General features: G+C 41.4%; 1 protein-coding gene across 1 annotated transcript in view; it reads right to left on the bottom strand.

Annotated features, from left to right (window-relative positions):
* Window positions 1-25,886, bottom strand: part of LOC142366787 (connector enhancer of kinase suppressor of ras 3-like) — a 47,196-nt gene extending 21,310 nt beyond the window's left edge. Inside the window, exons 1-7 of the mRNA XM_075448758.1 lie at window positions 25,679-25,886; window positions 9,452-9,615; window positions 5,746-5,948; window positions 5,076-5,163; window positions 1,633-1,674; window positions 585-704; window positions 336-395 (exon numbers count right to left, since the gene is read on the bottom strand). Of these exons, the coding sequence (XP_075304873.1) occupies window positions 336-395; window positions 585-704; window positions 1,633-1,674; window positions 5,076-5,163; window positions 5,746-5,948; window positions 9,452-9,615; window positions 25,679-25,730 (729 nt within the window). The 5' untranslated portion in view covers window positions 25,731-25,886. The remainder of the gene's footprint in view (window positions 1-335; window positions 396-584; window positions 705-1,632; window positions 1,675-5,075; window positions 5,164-5,745; window positions 5,949-9,451; window positions 9,616-25,678) is intronic.

Genomic DNA, 25,886 nt, shown 5'->3' with positions numbered 1-25,886 from the left:
GAAATGTGAGGATCCGACTTTGGCAGTGATGCTGGTGGCATTAGTCACCGACTAGCTGTCTGAATGAGGGTAAAAGGTAGGAATTATTTTTTCTTGAGGCTATTTGTGATGTGTGCTGGTTAATAGTGTGAAGAGACAAACAATCCCCTTAAGGGATAATTAGAACTCAACTTGTAAAGATTTTGTAGCTCATAGATCCCACAGAACAGGTAGAGGAGAAAGAGTGTTTTTAAACCAAAATGAGTAGCTTTTAATGAAGAATAAGAGTCATTGATCAATTTTTGCAAGAAGAGGGGCTGAATTTGTTCTTACAGGGTGTATACTGCCATACTTACGTGTTCTGTAGTTCCAGTAATGACATGTAACCCGTCGTAGGTAGACTTGATGTACATTCCCTGAGTTAAAAAGCAAACACTCCGATATAAACACAATATTCCCAAAGGCAGACAAATGTATGACAGAGACGCAAGGCCACAACTGGATTCACATTGCATGCATTCCTGGCCTAGAAATGCAAGAAGCAGACAACAAGTTTTGGGTTTAACAAATGGGAGGACACAAAAATATTGATAAGCATTCCTCACCAGACCCTCGCCTGGCTTAATGTTGGTCAGCTGGACTTCCTCCAAGCAAGCTGACTGGCTCATTAGGGGGTCAGATGTGGTTCTCACGGTCTGATCACAGATACTGTTCAAAATCTTAGACTGCAGAGGAAAAGGCAAAACAAAATGCATCAGTGATTATAGTAAGAAGCACCAGACTTCAGCAAGTCTGGTACCACAATAAGTGGGACACTAAACCTTCTAATATAGTGTTATGCCTATAATAGCCCATGGTTAATGTGGTTTAATAGGTTGGACATAGTCAGGTTGCACCGTTTCTCATGATGTTTGCATTGCAGAGGTCTTATCTTTTATCAGTTTTTTTCCTCCCTATGTACACGCCTTACTACGGTGGCGTTCACTGCAAGGCTTAATGGGCTAACAGGGACTTTTAGTGTGCCATTAACTGGAGGGACCAATGGACGCTCTCTGGAGTCAGCTCTGTGCAAACACCCCTTTCTTTGTCCTTTGCTCCTTTAAGGACAAAAACTGCTATTTGTCTACCATTAGAGAGGAGCTTTGGCACAAACATCATTTCAAACCAGTGGAGTATACTTTCTGTGGAGCTGAGTTTATGGTGGAACCCACAAAATGACAACTTTATGGTGAAAATGGCAATGACGATGCATGCAGAGGCTGAAGCGAGGAAGAAACGGGTGACAAAAGAGAGGGAGTGAAGACACAGAACAAGGCAAGTGCAGGGAAATGAAAAGGAAACAAAGGGAGAGGCAAAGACAATTCTACACTTGGGCTGTCTGGAGCGCTAGAGTAAGCCCAGTTTAAACCCACAGAGTCTGGAGAGTGTCAGCAACAGGAAACATTGATTGATGGTTGGGGCGTATTAGAGCCGCCTCCTCTGTTGGCGACCCTATAGATCCGTCTACTCTTTTCACTCGAAAACTGACCTTGTTGCTGAAAGCATGTCACACAATCTCCATGTAAAAAATGTTCAAGCATTCTCCAGCTAAATAGGAACTGCTGAGTCTTGTTTAGTTTTGTGAAATATGGAGTAGAGAGACAGCATACTTACAACTTCAAGGATCTTTTCTTCCATCTCGTAAACACTGCAGTCCTGTTGCAGGGGAGACAATTATGACAGATTAGACTTTTGAGCAGTAAACAACAAAAAGAAGAAGTTGTTTATTTAACTGCAAGAGAGAGTGAAAGTATAGGGGTAAGATAAAAAAGATATAATCAGAATCCCACAAAGAGACCGGAGAAAAATGGAAAGCAGCCACAAATTAACAGCTTTTATTCTTAAATGACCGCTTTGGCTAAATTCTGTGGATGCTATAATAGCATAATGACTTTTGTGGTTCTGTTTACTGAGCTACAACTTAAATATGGCTTAAACACATATAGAAAGAATGTAGATGACATGGCAAGGATCAAACTTGTGCTCATGCTCAGAAAAAAAATGGTCCCCCAGATAGTGCTTTGGTTTTCTGCAAATATTTAGACGCAGTGCGGCATTTAGCAGTTTCAAGTGGGTGGGCTAAGGGAGGCAGGGGTCTCTGGGAGTGAAACAAGACAATACTGTGATCTCAGATCCATGGCAGAATAAAACGCTGATGAAATCTGCAAACTCAGCTCGGAGACTGTCCGGCCTGTGTGTCCCAGCACGGCTCTGACGCAGCTGAGGTAACAGCCTCTCTTGACAGCTGTGTTGCTGGTGGTGGAAGGGCCCATGGTTAGAGGGGTGGGAGTTTGCTGTAAATGTATTTGGAGGAATACATTTTGGAATTGACTTTATGATAGGACTGCCCCGAGGGAGGTCTTCCATCAAAACCAGAGAGCACAAAAAAAGTCTACTTAACCTGGTCTCTTATTTCTTGAAAGGCCTCGCAGGGCACAAGCTATGGTCGATAAAAAAAAAATAAAAGAAAACTGGTGTTGTGGCATGTATGGGCACGCACCAAGTACAAAGCCATCACTGTTGCTCTTTGTAAATCCATTGTGCAGTCAGCAAACGGGGGTCGAAAAAGTTTCTCTGTATTTCCATAGCTTGCACATTCCACTGAACTAAAGGGGAGCGTCTGTTTTCAAACTCACTTGACTCATCATCCTGTTGGTTTGTTTGCACTGATGAGATTTGATTGACTGTCTGTGGCCTTGAGGGATGGTCTCACATCAAAACAGGATAAATATTATGCCCAAATATTCCTTTCCATCCGTGTTTAGCTGCATTTGTTACACATTCGACTTTGCCATGTTTCCCCTTCTTGATGGAAAATCAAAAATTCAATAAAAAACCAAAGATAGAAAAAAAAAAAAAATCATAATAGGTTTCATTTGACATACTTTGGTCCCAAAATAATGTTTCCATACAATTCTCTCATGTCAGCCAAAAATATATGGTGGTTTCGGAAAGAATTTGGCAGTGCTTACGTAAACAAGCATCTACATATTTCTGGCCCATGTTTGGATGACTACGCAGTGGACTGGGCCAAGAGTGATGAACTAAAAATACTTATTTTGAAAGTTAGAAGTCGTGAAACAAAACAGTATAATCATGAGCTGCAGACGTGAGTTGGCATGTCTCCCCCTCAAGATTCCACATTTACAGAGAATTGAACTTTTCTCTTATTACAAAGTATCAAATCATGTGAGAAAAAAAAAAAAAAGCACAGATAATCCTTCCAAGATCTGTTTGTGATATCAAAAGTAATTTCATATCTTCGCCAAAACCAAAGACAGGGGCTGGATCATAACTAAGCACTGTAAGAGGCTGAGGGACAATTCCCTGGTTGTACTGATCCCTCACATTATGGACCTGATCCCACAACCAGTGTGGATCAGATGACTGTGTGTACAGCTCGCTGGGCCTTTGATCTGCCACCAGATTGGCTTTGAATGACCAAAATGAAGTGGCTGAGAATTAGGAGGGCTGCCACAGTGCTGGACAATCTGGACTGACTTTACACCAAGAAGCAAATAATGGCCATAGACTGCAAGATTTCAACCCTGACCCCCAGACATCCTGATGTTCGTCTCATCTCAAAGTGCGATCTTACCGATGGATGTATCAGATAAATTTCTGTTATTAGAGAGACCTTCTACCACAAAGAGAGACATAAACTTAACATCATCCCACAATGTAGGAGTGGGAGGCATGAAAAGTACATTATTTGAAAGAAAACAACCTCCACTCTGATGGGTCAGCCAAGATGGGTGGTGTGTTAACAGTTTTATGGCCTTGCTCAATTGTGTATGTGCACACAGCCTTCATTCAGGCACAACATATAAATTGTGTGATCTGAAAAGACTAATTCTTGGCTGAAGTTCATGAACCGCCTGAGCTAACCTTACGCTGTCCTCCCCCATCATAAAACTAATTACAAAGGCAGTCCCCTCTGCAACCTATTTTTTTAAACCGGTGATCCGTATGCTGGCCCACATGAATGATCCAAACAAATGTGAAATGAAGCAAGGATTCTTTTAAACCTGCATTATAGTTTAGACACATGAATGATGGAATTAGTCAATTGCTATGAGCTGGATCAAGATTAATGAACCAAACTTGTCTGCTCTGTGAGGGGAAACTAATAGCTCGAGTCGTATGAGACTCTTTCAGCACCTATTAGGGGTTCATTCTGCACCATAACCTCTGTGCTTTTCATGGAAGTGTGGGAAATGTATACCCCCATTTCTACTGGACGACCATGACTGAGACATCCACAATAAATCACAAGAGGTGCTGAAATCCCAGACTCTGGTGGGGAAATGGGCACTCTGGGAAAGGAAATTATTTTGATGCAATAACCCACTAAAAAAAAAAAAAGATGGCACCTAGAGTCCCAGCAGCCAAATTCACTGGTAGTGTAAAATGCTTAAAGAAATAAGTTACCGGTAGTTAAAGACTGTACATGCAGTCTTTCATACTTTCATGATAATGAAGAAATTTGAGTAAAATGTATATGTAAATATGACGAGAAACAACTTGTTGCTTGAAACTGAGAGGAAGATAGCTAACTCTACTTAGATTTATTGGGAATGCATAAAGTTGTGAAATCTAACGATTCTAAGCTCGCTTTAGCCTACTGTGCACACAACTTTAAAACAGTTTGTTCTCCCGCTGCAAGCATCTTGAAGACGCAGAAACAGGAACCATGTGGCTGAAAGAGAACGGCAGCCCGGGTAATGTTGGCAGCCACCTTTAAAAGAACAGTGGTGGAGTTTTATGAAACTGGAAACACAAAAACCACGTTTACCAATAAACGTCCCCACACTGAGGGGGTCTCCTCATTAGCCAGCATGAGGGGGGGAAAGATCCCAAGAAAAACACAAGCTTTTGCAATAATGTGCTCAGACTGCTGGCTTCAGGCTTATGTCATGGCTGCCTGACCAGATTTCCCAGAACGCTCTTGTCGTACAATTTATACTGCATGTCTGTGCCCCTGGGCTGGTACGTGCTGAGTGGAAAAGGCTATTTCTGAGGGGCTAGCTACACGTTGAATTAAGTAGCGCGCAGACCTGCTGAACTGTGGTGGTGAGCTCCAGACACAGCTGAATGATCTTGTTCTTGGTGGCTGTGAAGTCACTGATTCCTGTAAGAGGCGTCCTGTAAGGAAACAACAAAGAGAAAGCCCATTGAAAAAAAGGTGACAAATTAGCAGATTTGCTGTGGTATCATCTTATATTCAGTCTGGTGATTGACAAAAGCAAATCACAACTCTTACACATGTTAACTAACATTTACATCATGATGCAATGCAATCACTTTAGCCCAGCCTACCACAGAGAGAGAAGCTTCATTTCAGCCAGCAATTATCTAATCCTAGTAACGTACTAGATATGCTCTGCTTTTATGGTCTAAAGTGTTTCAGAGCCATTCAACATTAGGACACATGGTACCCTGCCAGCTCCAGTCAAATCTCTTATCTTAACATTAGCTTACATGTCTGTTTTAATATCATTTATAGCTTAAAACTGACATGCAATGGCTAAAAAAAAGCTTATCTGCTAGATGATCATAACCACTTTAGGAAGAATTATATCCCATCTGCAGTTTACATGAAATACTATGCAAACACAAAAACACCAAAACTGATGAATAAGCTAATGTGGAGCTAGTTTAAGCATTGGTCCACTGACAGCCTTCTGATATCTGCTCTATTAAGTGGTGCTGATGAAGTGTTATCACCTGTCCAGCCAACCCAGGAGACTCTTTGCAACACCAATCAGCTCCACCACAGAGGTAAGGAAGTCATTGGGTGGCTTGCGGGAGTTGCTGCCGTCATACGCTGGGCTCTTTCTGCGGTCAGCCGTAGCCATGTGTAGACTACTTGTTGCAGCTCTCATCCTCACAACCAGATTCTTCAAGTTATCCGTTTCTACTCCATAGTTCTGAAAAAAAAGTATTATGAAGATCAAATAAGGCACGACAAACAAAAAAATGGATAAAAAAAAAAAAAAGAAGCACCACTATGCTTATCCGACTGGAAAGAACAGTCTATCTGGGATGTGCGAACATTTTTTCCTCTTTGCCTTGGAGTCTTTTTTACCCCCTGGGCAAAACATGTTGTTTCCTGTACAGCGCATGGCAGCAATAATTTCTTTGACAGATATGATTTAAGTGCACTTGTCTGTGAGGATACTGCAGGCATAAAATCTGCAACCCCCCCACCAACCACCAGTCTCCAGATTTGTTCGGAGTGTGCATGGGCTATCAACTGATTTCTATCAAGCGGAGCAAAGTTTGCATTCTTGAGCCTGGGTTGTTTCCTGCCTTCACATTCCTTTAATTTATGAGTAATTCACATGCACAAAGCAGCCACGCTCAGAGTCTTCAAGGGTCACTTGGTACAGTAATCAGCAGGGGACTGAGCTCCAATAGAATGCACATTCTTTCTGAGGGTTAAGTGCCTGTCTAAGAAACTAACTAGCTATGTTTAGACTGAATAAAACGGTTACAGAGCAATGTGTTTGCTATAGGTAAATAGAGGAAGGGTGGCCTGGCTCTCGTCCTTGTAAATATCAGCTTACAGGGTCTTGCATCGCTGCCAGCAGTTCTGCTCGTATGTGATGTGCCAGTAGCCAAAAACTGCTTTGCAAGGAGTAAAACAGCACGTGTTTGGCAACCAACAGCTGAGATCTGCAAGTGGTTAGTGTCTCCTTTTATTCTGCTGCAGCTCAAACAAACATACAAATCAATTCACTCATTTCAGTCCCAAAGGAAACACTGAAATAATTGGACCAGTCAAACAGTAGCTGGAGGCAGCTTTATTAATGCCACACTTGACATAAAATTGAATATTAAAACATTAAAGATAATCAAACCTGATTAAAGGATTTGTGAATAAAGAGAAAGGAATCATCTGATGCTTTGGCTTCTCATTCAGCCATTCACATAATCATAGTGCAACTTTAGCACAAAGGCAGTGTGAGCGTTTTCCAGATCACACATTTCTTCTTACAGTTTATTAGCAGGCTAATCATGCAGTCACAGTGGCTCTGACTGGCTCCACAGATGTCTGGCGAGCTTTTGTTCCACTCTGCCAGCTCAGCTTGAAAAATAATCCAGTGGCTTCAACGCTATAAAACATTTCATTTTTACAACATACGAAGGTATATTTTTACCCTCTCACTGTCTATTTACAAACACCAAGTTAACCAACAATCAAGAGGGCAGCAGCTTTTTTTGGGCTTAGCTCAAGTTGGGGCTCTTTGAAGGGACTGTATACTGACACAAGTGTCCCTGGGAGAAACGAGCTTACAGCTTTCACAATGCATCACTTCCTGCACTCACCACAGGCATTACTAATCTGACCCGACTTGTAAAAATACAAATGAAGCCAGGTCAAGTAGTATGTGTACATTTTTTGCTATAATGTCCCATCTAAAGTCGTGTTACATTACATATTTGTAGGACAGATTCATGTCCACGTAACGGTAAAACGCATTGCTGTAGGCATGATGAGGCCAAGTGATTTGTTATGAAATGTATAGTCAATGTTTTATGGATACAGCTAATGTATGTGTGTGTGTGTTTGTGTGTGTATATCCTGAATTGCTAGTGGTTCACTGGGGTTTGAGAACAACTAAAGAGGTGTTGGGTTTCAGCACTAACTCTGCAGAAGACATCAAGGCTGAGAGACGTCCAGTAAAATTAATCGAATGTTCTTTCTTTGTCCCAAGATAGCAGTTTGGACTTAATAGCTTTTGGGTGGAAGAGAAACATTAATATGAATCTTTTCTAAAGGGTTATGGGGCCCCAGGTTTGGCCATCAGTTGTCATGACTTGGGTTTGAAACTGCTAACAGGACATGATACTACAACAAGGTGAAATCTTTATTATGTGCACACATGCATAAGCATTTAAAAATCAAAAGCCCGGGGGGCAAGTGTTGCAAAGATAAATGCGACTGCAACAGGAAGTGTCCCACTAAGCAGTAAATAAAAAAAGTAGAAAGCGGAGGGGAAGAGCATGTTTGGGTGTTAGGGTGCTGGTGGCCTCTGTTCCTGTTGGTAGCAATGACCTTGCCTCAGTTGAAGGCAATTGAATCTGGGGCCTCACTTCCTCCCAAGGGACATGTAGAAGGCTGACACCTCATCCTTAATAAGGAAACCCCCAACGGACAAAAATCATTAAGCTGCACTACTTCAATCAAGAGGTTAAAGGTTGCTCAGAGTCCAGGATTCCTGTCTGAATGTTCCACAGTAAAAGGAAGAAGGGTAATAGTGCTAAGTGGCAAATTTTCCCCCATCAGATGGCAAATTCATATGCAGTGCATAGACAGCAATGATTCGAGCAAAAAAGATCAAAACAACTTGAGATTTCATTGCAGTAAAGCAAAATGGGTGTCCAAAAACCTGGGTTTAATTACAGCAACAGCGGAGGATGTCATATCCAAATGGATGCACCATATGGTGCAAATTTTATGATCAGTGAATCTATCAAAGCTGAAAAAAAAAAAAAAAAAAAAAGCAACCATACAGGTGCCAAGTGCTTCCATGTGTCACAGGTACAGAATATACAGTAAACTGATAAAAGGACAGGTTGCTTCTAACAGTTTTATCGAACACAAAGATAAAAAAAAAAGGGGAACAGAAGTGTGTGTTGATGGAGTAAAAAGAATAATCAAATTTCCATGTGCCTTCCACTGTTGAGTGTGTTCCGAGAGACAAAGGTGGCTGATCAGAACCACTCTGACTGCCAGCCTTCAGTTCAACATCAGGGTGAGACACAGCCTTGTGTAGGAGGAGAGACTTTAACATTCAAGCTTCTCCATCCGCGAGTGATTAATGTAAAGCGTTTTAAGAGAACATAAAGGCAGAAATGCTGACACTGATCAAAATGCAGAGACCACAATCTGGGACTTTTATGGGACAGGAAGTGATAAAACTCCAAATCGATCCCATCTGCTGGAAAACCTGGTTTTCTTTGAGATGGAGCATGGACCGTTTTCATCTCTCTTCTCTAACTGGCAAGTTAAAGGCAGAGACATTTTTGTTCTTTGGGAACCTGTGATGATGGACAGCTGGCCAGCTGCCTCCAGCTGTAACAGGAGACAAACATGGTATTTTGAAATGAACTAAGAGAAATCAACTCCCTCCCACGGTTTCAAACTGCCAAATAAAGCACAGGACCTAAATGACCTCGTCATATTGCTGTTCCCCAGTGTCCTCAGGCTGCTTTATGTGATGTGGTACCTCCACACCCTGCTGAGCTGTGCGGGAAAGGATGAGCCCTTCTGCATCGCTGGTCGCTTTGGTTGCAGAATCATAAACTACCAGCTCAGATTTGACTGAATACGAACGCTGAGAGCCAGAGGGGACGGGTCAGCGACCAGCAGAGCCAATTCTCAAAGCCCTTTCTGAAGGTACAGTCAAAATATAAATGTACTAACCAGAGCGCAGAGCAGATCAACAGCCTCCAGAACAAGTTCTTGGTGTCCAATTCTCGCCACGCCAAGCTCCTCCAGGTCCTGATGCGTGATCTTCAGTAGCTGTTCCCCGCTGATCTTCTCCCTCTCAAAGTTACAAACGTACTGCTGCAAGCTGTCATCCAAACCTGGACACATACGAGAGGAAAAGAAAGAAATGATGATCTGTTGTCATTCACAGGGCTCTTTGCCCAAACACCAAACAAAAATAATAATCAGGTGTTGTTAAGGCATCTGCTCTAATTGTGCAAGTGTGAGTGTATGCACAGTGCAGATAAGGAACAGGTGGGACGGCTATCTTCCCTGGATAAACACACCATAAACAGAGTAACGGTTGAGACCTCGGAGTCTATTCAGCTGGTAAAACAATGGGTGCCATATCTAAATGTGTATGGATAAGTAGTGTGTGCGGGTGTGGGTGCTTGCTGGAAACGTGCCAGTCTCAGGGCGTCCCCTCGCTGCTATTTGAAGCTTCAATAACAAACAAGTTGCACTGTTACACTACCAACAGTAGAAGGATGTATCTGCTGAAAATACTGGGAAAATTTGCACAAGGGTTTTTCTGACACTGTAGTTCGAGTCATAAACTTAAACACGTTACAATAAACAAACTGACAATACATGCCCCCCTTACGCATGCGACAGAGAGGAAAATGAGCCTTTGTGTGTGTGTCTAGCTGTGGGTGTGGAAGTAAACGCCATGTCTTTCCCCATCAAAGAGCGTACAGAGAGGGGGCAGCTGCAGCGACATGGACGTGTGCCCTGCATCTCTGAAAGACCTGTCAGCTGCGAGAAACCCCAAACCTTTCCAAACCACACCACACACAAACACACACACATAACATTCCTCAGGATGAAGATTTCAGGTCGACGTTCTGGTTGCAAAAAGCCCGACTTTAAGCGGTTTGTACCATCAGCAGATGCATCCGTTTTAAAATGTAGAGCTTGAAATTAAAATGTCATGTAGCCAATTTTCTTTACGTCTTCGTGACGATCAGTCCGTGCACCTGTTGCTGACAGTTTGCATACACGGACAACAAAGGGACTTGCGTGTGTGTGTGTATGCAATATGGTGGCCAGCGCTGAAAAAACAAGGTTAGACTACAAGTGATAAAGCGTCAGAGGTACGGCCTCCACATGTTACGAGTTATCAGAAAAATCTGTATTTTTGCTGATAGTCATTATTTTAGCACCAAGCAAGACTACATATATATATAGCACATCATATGCATATCATTGTCATGTTCTGAACTGCTGGTACAAAAAAGAACAGATAAAGAACTAAGAAAGATTTAGACCAACTATTATCAGGCTTTAAATGACCACAAACACATTTTTTTGTCGAATTTGCTTCTATCGTCAGTGATAATGTCCAAAATAAACGGTATTTTCTGACTAATGTTGAAACCGTTTATTGTTTCATGTTTTTAATCTCTTCCATCACCGTTATGGAGGAAAGGCTCACTATGTCATCACATACTTCCATCCACCAATCAGAATTTCAGTGCTGAATGGAGGAATCAGAGTCTGATGATTCACATGTGAGGTAAATAAGCTGAATTTCAGTGTTACGCAACCAATACACTTTTTATAAACTGAATTACCGTGAAAGTTTAATTTCACAGAGAACTGATTCATAATGAAAAGTTATCTCATTTTGGGTCTTTAAGTTAGAAGTCAAACTTTAACTCAAGCATCTTTATTTATAATAAGACGACACCTTTCAACGCCATTAAACTCCATTTGTTTTAGAATCCTTTGGGAAAATATGTCGATCCACATCGGAAAATCCCTCCTGACTTTTTACCATTAGCCTCCACACGAGTCAAAACCAGTTAGGCTCATTACATTTTTCTCATTCCTTGGCATGCTAAATTTTTCAGGCAAGACATCAAGAGTTTTTTTTTTTTTTTTTTTTATTTAACTCTGACTGACTGGCGCTCTCAAAAGGAATCCACTTCAAATTGTAAGAAAGGGACCGAGTACTGGACTGAGCCAAATACAAACACTGGGCCAGTCACTTAATGCGATTAGATGGAGACAAAGACCTGGGTTCTGGCGAAGTTTCTCCTTCCTGCTGCGTTAAAAAGGCATTTTCTGTGGAATGGTGTCACCGTCCCCAATGCCAACAAGAGAAAGTTAGGGTTTGAGCGACAATAGGACTTGGTGGGGCTTCAATTGTTCGTGTTGTTTTAGCTCAATTGTTCTTCCAACACAAAAAATCAGTCAAACAGGCCGGATGCCTAAAAGCAGTCTGGAAAGAAACAGCGGGAGGTAATAATCTGTAACAGCTAATTGATGAAAGAGGGGCCTACCCTCTCATTGAGGCTGTCGGCACGATTTTCCCACCAGTTCTATGCCTGATGCTACATGTCAGACTTGTGAGTTGAGAAATGTATTACAGCTTTGAAGCAAAACAACCAAGTTTGTTTATGTGCATTGCCGGTTGACACTTTGCCAATGTGCACAACAGAGAAAATGCATGACTCTTGCGCCAACTTCAGGGTCACAACAAGGAACATTCCAACATAATCTCTCCCTCTGGAATCAACTACTAACACCTGAGTATAAAGAAAGAAGGGGCATCCTTATAAAGCATTTATTGTGCCTCCATCAATGGCTTCTAGGGTGTGTGTTTGCGTGTGAGACTATCAATTTTCATTAAGGGCAGCGAAACCAGTAAAAGAGATACAGTGTCACGTTATCGTGAACTGAATGGGAGGGGGCTGTGTGAATGCTTTTCAAAAGCTTGCAATGGATGAAACACTTTGGAGGAGTTTTACAGCCTCAAGGAACCACTTGGCAAATGTCCTCAAAGCAGACCATGTGGGTGTAGCCGAAGCACAGGCACAGTCAAACAGCCCTAATGTTCACTGTAAATTCATTGTCAGTCGGCTGGATGAGCATTCATTACCCTCGCAATTTCATTTTGATTCATTAACACGATTCAAATATATTAGCGATGATTTCAAACACCACACATGAAAACCAATTCCATTTACAAACATGAGTTGAAATGATTTTAGGTGCTGCAGGTACATGCATCAAATATCTAAGAACACAAAAAAGGGATTTAAAAGCTTAATTTCAATAGCGGAGACATAAATCAATGTTTTTGTAAAAAATGAGTTCCAAAGTCAACCTTTATTCATGTTTGCATGATTTTTTGCATTGTTTCTCTGTTTTTTTGTAGGCTATTCTATCCCTTTCTGTCTGAAAAAAAATACACAAAGTTACTCTATTCGTGCAACAGAGTTCCATTAAAATGAAGAGGGAGCTCCTGATAAGATTGCTAAAACGTGCAGAGTTGCAGGTTTCATAATATTAGGAACTTTCCTAAACAAATTCCTCAATCTGCAACAAATGACCCGTTCCTTGGCCCGTAGCCTAACTTTCACAGGATGTGTGACAGAGACATGGAAGTCTTTCAAACATATGAAACATAATCTTTGATTTGGCTGTTAGAGTAACAGTAACAGGGAAACAACTTGCTGATTTTCACAGTAAATCCAACTGATAAAAGCATCATTTTGCTGTGTCGGACAGAAAATGTGAATACAATCTGTCAGCTAACAATAAGTGCAGGGGTAATTGGCATATCCTAGTGTGCTCTGTGGGGCACCTGGTGTTCACTGTGGGGTCCTCCTTACCACCCACCATCTCAGTTTCAGTAAACACTGAATATGTGCAGAACAGGTTCCAACACAACAGTGTCATTGCATGTATGGATAAACAAACTAAAACAAGCATAATTCTGGACAGCTGGACAAGCAAGAACTGGACAATCTGGGCAACACAAACTGAACGAGACCCAGTTGGAGGCCATCGAGCTCCACAGCCTACTTAAAGGCTGTATAAGCACTCATTTTTTGGCAATATAAACAGAACCTTCCTCTGACAAAATGCAGTAACAAATTAAAAGCAGACTGGGTTTAAAGCGGTGTCTGTACAGTATAAGATAGCTGAGGACCCAAAGTGTTTGTGTGATGAAAAACCCATTAAAGTCCAGCTTCTAAGCACGACATCTTACATAACTTCAGTGTTCTGTCCTCAGAAAAAAAGCTGATTGCTTTTGATCAACAATGCCTTCAATGCAGCCTTTGGTTACCAACTTTGCGTTCTCAAGGGTTCGATTACATGAGTAAAAGGATGAACAGTCCTACAGAGAGAGCCAAACAAGCTCCCTCCCCCATCTTTGAACCCTTCCCTGTACTCCCAGTGGGAGGTGTAGCCACCCTGTAACACAGACACACAAACAGGGACAAAACTCAAACCAATATCCCCACTGAGGTAGCCACTGGGAAAGCTACTGGGTGTAGAATAGCAAAGCCACTGTAACTCCGCTGTCTTTATATGTCAGGCCGGCCTCTGAACCTGTGGGGAACGGTCAGGAATTTGACTCATTGTTCTCCGCTGAGCAGCTCCATTGTGGGAACTCGCAGCACTCTGGCACAATGGTCACTGGCTGGACCAGGCGTGCTGTAATTAAAAGGAAAGAAAAAGCTCCACTCAGCTACTGCTAAGCTATTCTCTAATGCATGACTTCACAGGACAACAACAAAGCCTGTGCTCACACTGGGAACAGGGGATAGGAGTTGCACAATGATGCTTTACATCTCTTCAATACGCTTGTTCTGTCCTCATTTGCAGACTATAGAGAACGTTACTTTTTCTCTCCTAAACAAGTCATAAGTTCAGGGGCAAGGATCTGCAATGTTTTGAGATACTGGTATTTGTTTTCTTGACGACTGAAACTGCTCTGGAGATAAGCTTGTTTAGTGCATGTGAATGTATGATTAGATAAATCCTGCAAAAGTTCTTCCTAGCAAGATTTGTACCCTGGACAAGATTTTCTATTATTATCTATGTTTAGGTGATTAACAGTACATTTCCCTGTGCAACACATCTTTTAATCTTATCATTCTCCACTCTAGCGAGCACAGGTTGTTTCACTTCATGTGCCCTAATCTTAAACACAGACAACTCCAAAAGTTACTTGTCTTGAGTGTTTCCAAAGTGAGAGAAAGCAGCTGAGGTAGTCCCTCCATTGGAAGACAAAAGCAGCTCTGTCTCTTGCAGGGTGATGGATGATGACTGATGAGAAAAGAGGGGTTAAAGTTCACTGAGCTGCTGCGGTTTAAGCACATGGGCAGTTTGGGTTGGAACAGTGTGAGATTTTCATGGTATGCCTCGGGAAATATGATGCAATATTAATATTCTTTTTACTCTCAGTTACCACGATCTTTAAATGAATGAAAAAGGAGGCATCCTTTGGTTAAACAAATGCTTTACTATAACTGGAGACAGGAGATGTTTAAATAGATTTTCCAATCCAGTATGATGATAAGTTACTTTTCATGCCAGTGTCCCATGAAACCTCTAAATCTGTGATCCACATTTCTAACATGGACGATACCAAGTTAAATTTCTAGATTTTAATGTGTTTGGGGGATGGATAGTTCAGTTAATATTGGCTGGAGTAAGGGGAAAGGTCAGGTCTAGAGGCAATGCAGGTCAGAGCAGATTACCATAGGAGGGTTTATGAGAGGTATTTTGACTCTTGTATGGCCTGTGACATGATGACTTCTGGCAACAAACAGATCATAAGAAAGAGGAAAACAAGGAGGACATTAGACAGAGGGATTAGCACACCACTGAACTGCTGCAGGCTTATTAGTGGATGTCTCCGCAAACGGGCAGCAAACAAAACAGCTGTCCCTTAGGCTAAGTGTGCGGAAAAAATGCTGGTCGACTGGGTCACTGAGTTTGCACTTGAAATGTGACTTTTTTTTTTTTTTTAGATTTTCCTCTTCAGATTTTCTTCTCAAATAGTTTAATAACAGCATTGTGGCCCGGATTTTCTTAATGTTCATCAGAATGACCCCTTTTATATCCAACATGAACCAGGGGTGAGTTCTGGTTATTAGGTCAATGCATGTCTATTACATTACCAGTTTCATTTCACTTTACCTTCCTCTAGTTTATTCTAGATCTACAGTACAGGCAGTTTATCTCTTCCATGGGCTTGTTTTCCCTCGCTGTTCGATGCTTTGATATCACCTCTCTGTTTAGAAACACTGTTGCAGACAACAGTGTTAAAATATGCATTTATTTTTTTTTCTCCCTTGGATTAGGCTAACCAATTGTACACTAGCTTTTAGAGAAATAGATAAAATGGTAACAATAATCCTACCCTCACCTGTAACTGGTTCTTGGCCCTAGACCAGCATGAAACTGATTTTGCCCTGAAACCAGTATACCTGTTAGATAACTTGAAACACAAGGAAATAGTTCAACCTTAGACACTGGCTCTAAACAAGCCCTTGAACGGCCTCCTTTGAAAAAGCAGGTGTTAATTTCTCTTAACATTAGATGTTTTCTCCATAATGTTTACACATTAGGCACTCTTAGCCAGTTTTAATGAGCCATGCAAGCCACTAACACAGATAGCTTATAACATGTTACAGCTGAAAATAAATCCAAGCTAATGGACTGTGTAGGCATCTTCACTTGTATCCAGTTGATTTTTATTTTTAAGGCTACAAAAAAAAAAGGCCTTTATTATGGCAAAAACAAATTGCGGTACAGAAAGCCCAGGATGACTAAATAAATATTTTGGGTGAAAAAATAACAATTTATTGATTTAACAAAACTGGCCAACAAGCCAAACCTTACAAAAATATCAAACAGTAGAAGACTTCAGTAGTGCAACAGAGCCATGGTGAGCAGTATGAAGCCCCAAACACCCCGAATCGAACACTTCATTACTTACTGAGGATATTGATTACACCTTTGATCCTCCTGCTATGACCAAGTTGTGGTAGAAAAATCTCCCATTGCACTACCACAAACAAAGCACAGAAATCAGGCTTGTTAACCTACATAGAAGCGAGCTTTCTTTGCTGAACAAGTCAAGCCACTATCAGTGAAGGTTTATGCAGGTGACTGCGACAGTTGGCGCAATTACATCTCAGGCCAGCATAAATACTCATCGCTCCCCAGCCTGTCCGCCGCCTAACCACGCTGCAGCTCGTTACCACTAGCATAAACACCCACTAAAGAAAGCAACAAAGACCTCAAAAATGTCTCAGACACCCCCTCCTTTCTCTGCTCTTTTCTTTCCCATTCCTGCCCCTCCACAAGATGTTGTCTTTCCCGGCACCTCCAAAATTCATATTGTTGTGGTTCCGCCTGTTGACAAGTATCCAAAGATAGCCGCAGTCTTTGTGTTATGAAAGTGCAGTACGAGTGTGACTTTTGTAATTTGAGTACTGCTTGTTTTCCCAGTTTTAATCACCGTAGTGTTCAGTCATGAAGTAATAACAACACTCACACTGTGTGGCCTGAGAGTCACTGCCGAAGATAGGATGTTGCAAGACCGAGAGTAGCCAACTAGACCCAGACACTTTGCTACAACCTATACATCACAGAGAAAACTACAATTAAAGACTTCCAAGCTTTTCAAAGAGAAGAAGATGGAGGAAAGATAGTGGGAAAAAAGAAAGAGACACAGAATGACGAAGGCCAAAAAACAGAACGTTCTTTCATTACAGAATTAACGTCAACCTGGGCAGTAAGTCACAGCCACTGAGGCACAAACATCTAAAAGGGAAGAAAAGCAAAACAGGAAATTCAGTGTGGTAACTTCCCCATCACGTGTATATGGTGTATGATCAGGGTGGCCCTGCATGTTGATTACAGACCAATTTACCAACACAATAATAGCTGCCTATGGAAACCACAAAAAAGTTGAACAAGGTTTGAAGGAGGAAATGAGCTCCACTCATTTAGTTTGCCATGGGAATGGTATGCTAGCTGCCCTTCTACCGTTGCATGTGGGTATATTTTAGAAATAGAGCCAAATTTAAGATGGCATTTGTTGTGTTATTTTGTAACATGACAGTGCTTTATTTGGCTTTCAGACAGACAAGATAGACAGTGCTACTGGTGGTCTCCCACTAAGCCACAATGGCAGTCAACAAGAACTGGCTGAGCCTGTAAATAAAATCAAGGTTACTTTTGTGACAAGGAAATGAGAAAAGGCTACAGGGAGGAGATGGGCTTCAGGGGAGATGTTGGAAATTTATAGCAGTCTTGTGTCCTGATCAGAGGAGGAGGCGACAGGGGTCGAAAAGCCTGAGAGCATCATTAGTCTCATCATGTAGATGTCTAACCAAAATGACAAAAGCACACATAACATTTCCATGTCAGGAAACATACGAGTCCAGAAGTCAGAGGCCTTTCCTGAAAAGTCATTCTGACTCATGCTCTCTTGATACGATAGAAAGAAAGAAGCATTTGAATGGATTACGTAATGCAGACATCACTTGTCAGCCCACAGGCTGTGGGTAGCTGATCCTGTTCTCCCTGCTGTGAGGGATGAGTGAAGGGGAGGGTGAGTCATCTTCAGTGGGAGATGGCAATGAGTGACAGTGTTTCACCCACAGGCCAGGACAGGGGGCCTCTGACGCATGCAAACAATGCATGTTGTGCTGAAGTTATTCTACCAACCATCTGGCTTTGATGTCGCAACGTGCCGTTTAAATGCACAAAACTAACGACGGATTCTTCATCAACACACCCTGACATGTAGGCTAAAATCTCTCACCACAAAGACAAATTGGCACGCGAGATTTGATTGCAGTCTTGTCAGCAGATGAAGTGAGTAAGAGACATTCATGCTATAAATGATTAATGTGCCGTTGACTGGAAACGTCCAATAAGATGCCACACAGAGGCGACAGGCAGGTGACATAGTTTTCCCAGGTGTTTGTGCCAAAGGAAACAAAAGGAAGGATCAACAGAATCACCAATGATTGTTTCTCAAGGCCAGGATTCTCTCAAAGAGGAACCACCACTCCCTTTTCAAACAAATTCAAAACCCATATTTGCTCAAATATCCTTTGTGCAACATACTGGGCTTAAATCAAGGGAACAAAAGGAGTTTTGTTGGAGACCTGCTCGAGTTTTCAGCCATTTGGACAAGATTTGCAGAGAAATGTCATGAGATTTACAGCAGATGATTATAAGTCCAGAAGGTAAAAATGAAAGACTCCTAGATTAAAAAGGCATGCAAGGGTGGCTGGCAAGTATTCTATGTGGTACCTGCATGCTAGATGCTAAGACTATCAGGTGAAAACCATTAAATAAGTAAAGAGAAAAGGTTGTTTTTCCAGTAGGTAATGCCTGTGATGGGAAGTAAGAGAAAGAAATCCTGCACAGAACCACTTTAAGTATAACTTCACTGTGCTTGTGGAATTTTCTGAGGACTCCCTTGGTGTTTTTCAGCCATAAATAAAATGCAAACAGATACTTAGCACAACCGTGTCATCCTAAGAGCTAACAACTGAAAAATATGTCTAGTTGTGTGCTATTTGTGCTTGAAAACCACATACAAACAAAAACAAAAACAGTATAGGGTTCCCCTTTAGCCCTGCAGGTGTTTTCCAATTGAACCTTCACCCATTCATTTATTCGGAATACATAAAGTGATGCTGACAGGGCTCATCAATGCTGTAAAAACAGACTGGTCCATTACAACTAATTGATCTAGAATCACTCTATAATGTAACCAGTGACCAAGACAGGCAAAAAACAAAAACAAAATAAGCTTAGATACAAAACAGCTTGGATGGTATATTAATGTGATGCTAACATCATGTTATTACAAAAAAATGTAGACAAAGTTGATGCTAAACGGTAGTGAGCAACTTAACTTTCAAGATTCCTTTCCTTACAAAGTTAACTTTTTTAACTGTGAGAACTAAATAGAAATACAGTGGGTCTTTGTGGAGGACTGAGAAAATGTGCACTTGTCTGGACATGTACTGATCAACATCTGATCTGCCAGTAAGCAAGTGCCCAGCTAAGTCACAATGTGGGTAACAGTTCATAAAATTACAGTTAACTTCATAATCATACCGATATTAAACGCCATTACAGTGTGAGCAGGTGGGCGCGTGAACGAGCCAAATACACACAGACGGGATTTTAAATCCCTTAAAAGCAACCGGTGGCCCTAGATGCAACAAAAGCACATATGTGACCTGTTTAGACTGCTCTTTCACAGAGCTGCTGGTTTGGTTTGGTAGAAAAAAAAAAGATGTAACAGCAGTAACCGCATTCCTGCCATGTTCTGTGGTTATTCGAGCATAAATGCATTAGTGGTGCTTTGATAGCAGTACCAACACAGCCAAAGACTTTCCTGTGAATGGGTTTAAATCACGTTACAAGAACTCATTGAGCACTGTACCAATTTAAGACTTGACTATTTTGATATTCTTTATTTGTATGATGACAAGAGAGGCCTTTCAGGTACAGTCATGTCATCAAACACATGAGGACAGACACTTGGAACCAGTTTAAATATGACCCATATTTATGTTCTATCACACCTTCTCTCATTCCACTTCAGGTTGGGGCATTTCTTCTTCTTTCGAGTTAAGCATAGCCGATACTCTGAGGACCGGCTGAAGCCAAACAGCTTGCAAGTCCTCCTCAGCCGAGGTCATCTGGAAGATTTGCAATGCACATTTGAAATTTGAATGAAACACAAACAGGTCTAGTCTGGGTTGCCTGGGATATGGGGAGCTACTTTCTCTTCCATCTTTGCACCGTGAGAAATCCTGTTGGACGTCAATGCAAATCCAAACTGACGTTAGATTGCAGATCAAAATTATCTACCCTCTGAAGTGCCATTCACACGAAAGATCATTACTGTGCCCTGCCGTTACAATGTCAAAGCTGGTGTTGATGCCAAAGCGAACAACAACTTTGTGTGAAAACCCTAACATTGATTAAAACACCCACTACTGCCTCGTCTTTGTCTCTTGAACACTAGATTAGAACAGCCACATTAACAATTGATCACCTCTCTCAGAGTTCCCATATGTTGAAGCTCCTGAGGCTGTAAGACTGGTAGAGTTGGACCGTGTGAGAAACAGGCTGCAATGGTTGCAACAGTGACTACAGCAGTTTCTTTCAGTAACATCTCCCCGGGGGGAATCCTCTTACACCACTTCCCCTAAACTCAAAAGACAGTGTCTGTAGAGAGGTAACATTGTTATCTGCCCATCAATGGATTACAAAAGGCTGATTTTAAAAGCTGTGTGACTGGATGAATGCAAATTGCTCAACGACACAGACATGAGTTTTAACTTTGTGGGAAGACTTACTTTTGGTTGAATAAATTATGTCAGCTTGTTACTCCCTATTATAAGCAAGGCTGCTAGAGGGGGAAACCAAATATCCGGTATTCTTAAAGAACATGTTTGGATTCATTTCCCACCTGCTCTCACTGAGGCATATACTCAAAGGCTCTCTAGTATAAGGGTAGCAAAAATGGATTAATGATGTGTGTGGTGTCTATCCAAACATAGAACTCCACTTGCCTGATAGAGCAGGCACTAAAACAGGGGTTGGGGGATGCCTTAATAAGGGTTAGGCATCTGCACAATATCTGCTCACACTCCAGTTTAGGAAGTCTGTTTTAACCAGATAAGGATCATGGACCATCATTACCCACACCTTGCTTATCACCTCTATTGATAAAGCTGCTCTAAGTACCCATCAGCAAGGTCAATCAGCAAGGGAACACTCCAACACAGTCCTGTTATTTTTTCAGACATTTAAGCGGTCAAAGACAGCACATGTTTGTCACTCCTACGCCAAACTAATTATCACTTTGGCACCTTAGTGCTACTTGAGAGGTATGATACGGGCACACCCTTGCCTCAACTGCTGTATCCATCCACATGACAACAAACATAGCCACTGTGATGTCACGTTTGCTATTTTTGAAGCCTTCAGTTCAGCATTTGGTCATCACCATCTAAGATTTTTGCAGTCAGAAAACCAAATCTGGGAGGGATCTGAGGGAGGACCCGATGATACCATGCATATCCACTGAATAATGCCCATGCCACCCGAAGCAATCCTGCTGTAATCTTGCTTGCAAGATTGTGGCCGACCCCTCCCACCCCGGACACAAACTTTTTGAAGCACTCCCCTCTGGCAGGAGGCTGCGGTCCATCAGGACCAAAACCTCCCGCCACAAGAACAGCTTCTTCCCCTCTGCAGTTGGCCTCACCAATAAGGCCCGCTGTACCCCCCCACTGACATGACCCCTTATCCCCACTGACACTTTATATATTAACGTTCTGTCTCGCTGTCATTACAGAGTGCGTTACATTAACGCACTCTTCTTACAAATACTTTGCACATATTTTTAATTTTTTTTTACATTTATTACTTTATTCTATTATTATTATTATATTTTTTGTTTTGTTCTTATGGCACCAAACAGACCAGGTCAAATTCCTCGTGATGTACAAATTACTTGGCAATAAAACCTTTTCTGATTCTGATTCTGAAGATTGCACAAAAACAGCCAAGTTGAATTTTATGGAAATTTTCTGAATACAGCGGCTGCTTTGCCTTGGTTTTTTTTGTATAGCTGTGGATGTTAACACCGAAGTCTTTGTGACCTGACTCGCTCCTTGAGTCTACCCTCAAGTCGACATACAAAAAAACTGTGTTTGTCAGCACAGTAAGTTCTGCTTGGGTCACACAAAACACACAAGCACTCAAAAACAATTAAAAAAACTACAAAAATCAAGGCGTTATGAGTTTTGGTTTGTTAATTGATTCATTTGTTCATTCATTGAAAGAAAAAAAAGGGGAACAAAATTCCACAATATGGTTTTCTTTCAGTATTCTATTGATTTTAATCATTTATAAGGGTTGATTAAAAATATTCAATAGTGCTGGGTCACAACTTAATTGGTTGGGTTGGAATAATTTTCCATCAGCTGTTGAATGAACCAATAAAGGTTTGATGGGGTTTTCTTACATCAGTCTTGTTGTTTAAATTCGATATGTTTTTCATTCACTCAAAACGAGTGAAATAAGTAACATGGACAAAATACGTCTGTGCATAAAACAAGACTACATTTTGTCTAAGTAAAGATGGTACAACACAAGCACATAATGCTGATAGAAAACCCTATAATGGTGTCAAAATTTGTTCAATGCTTTTTCGTGCGAGTGCAACTGGAGTTCCCAGATCTGTGACCAATCAGGCTGTACGGTCTGACAGGATTAGCTGTGAGATGGTCACTTGATGAGCAGCCTAAACTATGACCTTGTACTCAAAATAACCCAAAAACTTACATTTACATGTCAAATCCCTTTCTAGAAACAGCGTTTTGTAATTTGAGTAGCCAGAACACACGTACAGAAGATGCTGGAGGGCACCCAGCCTTTCAGCTTGTTAAAAAAAAAATTGGACAAAAGCCATCCAGTCAGACAGTAGTTGCACCACTTTACGTGTCTGGGATGCCTTGTTAAAATCTGGCAGTCTTACACCCCAACAAGTAGAGAGTAAAAGAAAATGCATTTGGTGAATGAGGAACTACATAGCTGAGTTGGAGCAAAATACTCTCTGAATGTTGCCAGCCTGTCTCTGCGCAAGTTGTGCCTGTGTGGAATTAGGACTATATTTGGAAAATTACTTGCAACATATGATTTAAACTTTTCACATTGTGAACACGGGTATGTGGGTCACTGTATTAATGTCACTGGATGCAGTAACTCAGGTCTAACCCTCATTCAATCTTAAAGGATCCACACAGCCTTTAAATATATTTAGTGAAACATATTGTCATTTGGAAAGTACATATTTCTCTCGGGGTCAGTACTCCAACACATGACATATGGCATACCAATCGCAGGACCAGCTGGGAGATCAGAGCGTGTGGTGAGGGAAAAGCACTTCAGGGCGTCTTCAGTCACCACACAAAAAAAAAAAGTGTTTCAATTCAAAGAATCAAACTCTCCTTTCACTGGCAATAAACATCCACAATCCATCACTTGATCTCCTAACAATGAAAGTGATTACCAACCGTCTCGACACACAAGAGCAGTATCCTACTGAGGAAAGCAGCCCAAGGCAAATGAGGGCAAAGGTCTACATACAGTGCTTCCTAAGACCCTGATTTGACTCCTGTCACACAGGTACAGCAACTCTGCAAACACCAGTATTTGACATTGGTGTGAATGGTCAACATGGGGGCATGACCCTGCTCTGAATATGTGTTTTATTCCAGTTTCATTTGGTACACACCGGAAGGATTACACAAGTTATTCTTTAGTCAAACAACAACAGTCGTTTCATGCCAGTTGTGGCTGTGGACTTAAATCTTCTCATTTCTTCTGGCTTTGCTGGTGACATCTGGCTCTCTTAGTAACATTTTTTGATCGTCTTTAGCACAAAGATGCTGGAGCCTGACCTGGATTAAATAGTGCAAGATAAATTTTCGCCAAAATTCGGACTTTGAATTCGGACAACAAATGATGCTGTATGCTGAAATTGACCTAAAGTTCTTCGTTTGTTTTGGGGCTTTGGTGGCTTAAAAGCAGATCCACTTACTTGCAAAGTAATTGTAGCTTACACATACTGACAACAGCTATAACTAAAGCAAATCGTTATTTAGCCAAGTCAGACCACAATGAGGGAAGCAAGACTTCAGGGCTGGTTCTGAAAGCTTGTATTTGACTTGCTAAATCTCAAGTGTAAAGGCAAAACTGCAATAACTACTTCTGATTAAGTCTGAACATGACCACCTGGTATTTAACCACAAAAGCAAGTCTGTCACATCTTCACCATCCTATGATCACGCACCACCAGGTTTGCATGTGAAAGACTTGAATGAAATGTTCCCACGAAATGGCTGCTGCATTTCAATTAGTTCTTCACCTCTATTGTGATTACAGGGGTCTGCAAATCCAGTGGTGAGGACCTACACAGACAACTGCTGACTCAGATTTTCAGGGACACGGAGAGCAATAGGGTCTGTATGGACAACTAATCCTCCACCCATGTACACACTGCCCGGGCTTCTTTTCACAGGGACACCGACCCGCTCCAAAATCCCCCCATAACTCCCAACTATTGAGTCAGAAGAAGAGCTTGGGCTGAGATAAAATAGAAATCAGCTAAGATTTGCTTTGGAAAGTTTTCAAGTGTTGTTTAGGGTAAAGCCATAAGAAACAGCCTCGCCTCCCCAGTGGCCATTTAAACAGTTTGTAACTCAATTGTAGGATACACACAAGAACAAACTTTGCTGTTTCTGTCATTGGAATGGTCTCATTTTCACAGTTCCAACCAATGTTTCACATTCCTTTTAACCTCCACTTTGCTTAGACATACCTAAGCTGTGACTGAAGTCAGGTTCAAAGATTAATTATGTCACTGTCATAGCAAGCATTCCTTGCAGCGCCTGAAACAAGTATGGTTTTTTTTTGCGGAGTATCAGATCCTAAAAATAGTAACTTTTGAGGAATTATTGCCAATCTATGATTTGTGTCTCTATTTACAGGTGTTGTAAATGATATATTCTCTGTGACCATTCATTTTAATAGCATGTAAAGTACTGGGTTGTTGTTAATATTTATGTATTACAGTGTTTATGTAAAAGTATTTACAACTGTGCGTGTTTGAGATAGATACCAACACAAACAACGATGTTTAGATTAGTGGGAGTGTGGATTCAATTTAAAAGAAAGGGGAAAAAGCAAAGTATTAAAGGACTGACACCAATGAAATGATTAGACTGCACCAGCTGTAGACATTCGCCACAACAAGACAGTGATTTCAAAACTGAGGTCCATCACAGGGTGAAATGAGAGTTTGATTCATTATCTTTACTTAATTAAAGATAACGAGTAGGCTAAGTGTACAGGCTGACAAATAAAACAAAAAAATAATAAAATCGTGTCAGACTGAACAAATGTCTTTAAAACGTGAGTTTGTGTCACCAACTTTGGCATTTCTGAATTGTGTTCAAACCAAATGTGTCTGACACCCAGTCAGGTGTTTATTTACCAACGGATTAGTGTTCAGGTGAACTGATACACGTCACTTTTAACACAGCACATTAGTGGGACTCCAATGAACAGCAATTCAGCAGACGGGACGCAGATTTTGAACATCTTCAAGTGGGAGTAAAAAGAAACGCGCTCCTATTGTTATACGCCTCAGTGGAGGTATGCTGTCACACAGGAGCAGTTTCTACGAAACTAGTTGGAGAAAAGCGAGATGCAACTGGGAGAAGCGTTAGAAGACGCGTCAAGTTAATTTCCCTGTATGACACAAACAAACCAGCGTTTTAACACAAAGTGCCTCAGACTCACCTTTCATCCAGTCAACAACTTGCTTTGGCGTCCACTTCGTTATCGGCTCCATGGTTTCTTCACTATAATGTCACAGGCTTTCAGAAAGTGTGCCAAAATGTTCAAAACCGATGAAGAACGAAGTTAATTTTTAGCCATCTTCTGTCACATTCTTTTCAACAGCCTGGAGAGTTTCGATCGCTTGTGTTCGCTCACTTAACAATTGTGA

Source organism: Odontesthes bonariensis, chromosome 17 (assembly GCF_027942865.1).
Source record: "Odontesthes bonariensis isolate fOdoBon6 chromosome 17, fOdoBon6.hap1, whole genome shotgun sequence".
In the NCBI taxonomy this organism is placed as follows: Eukaryota; Metazoa; Chordata; class Actinopteri; order Atheriniformes; family Atherinopsidae; genus Odontesthes; species Odontesthes bonariensis.
The sequence above is the reverse complement of the archived record's forward strand: the minus strand, read 5'-3'. Positions and strand labels throughout refer to the sequence as shown.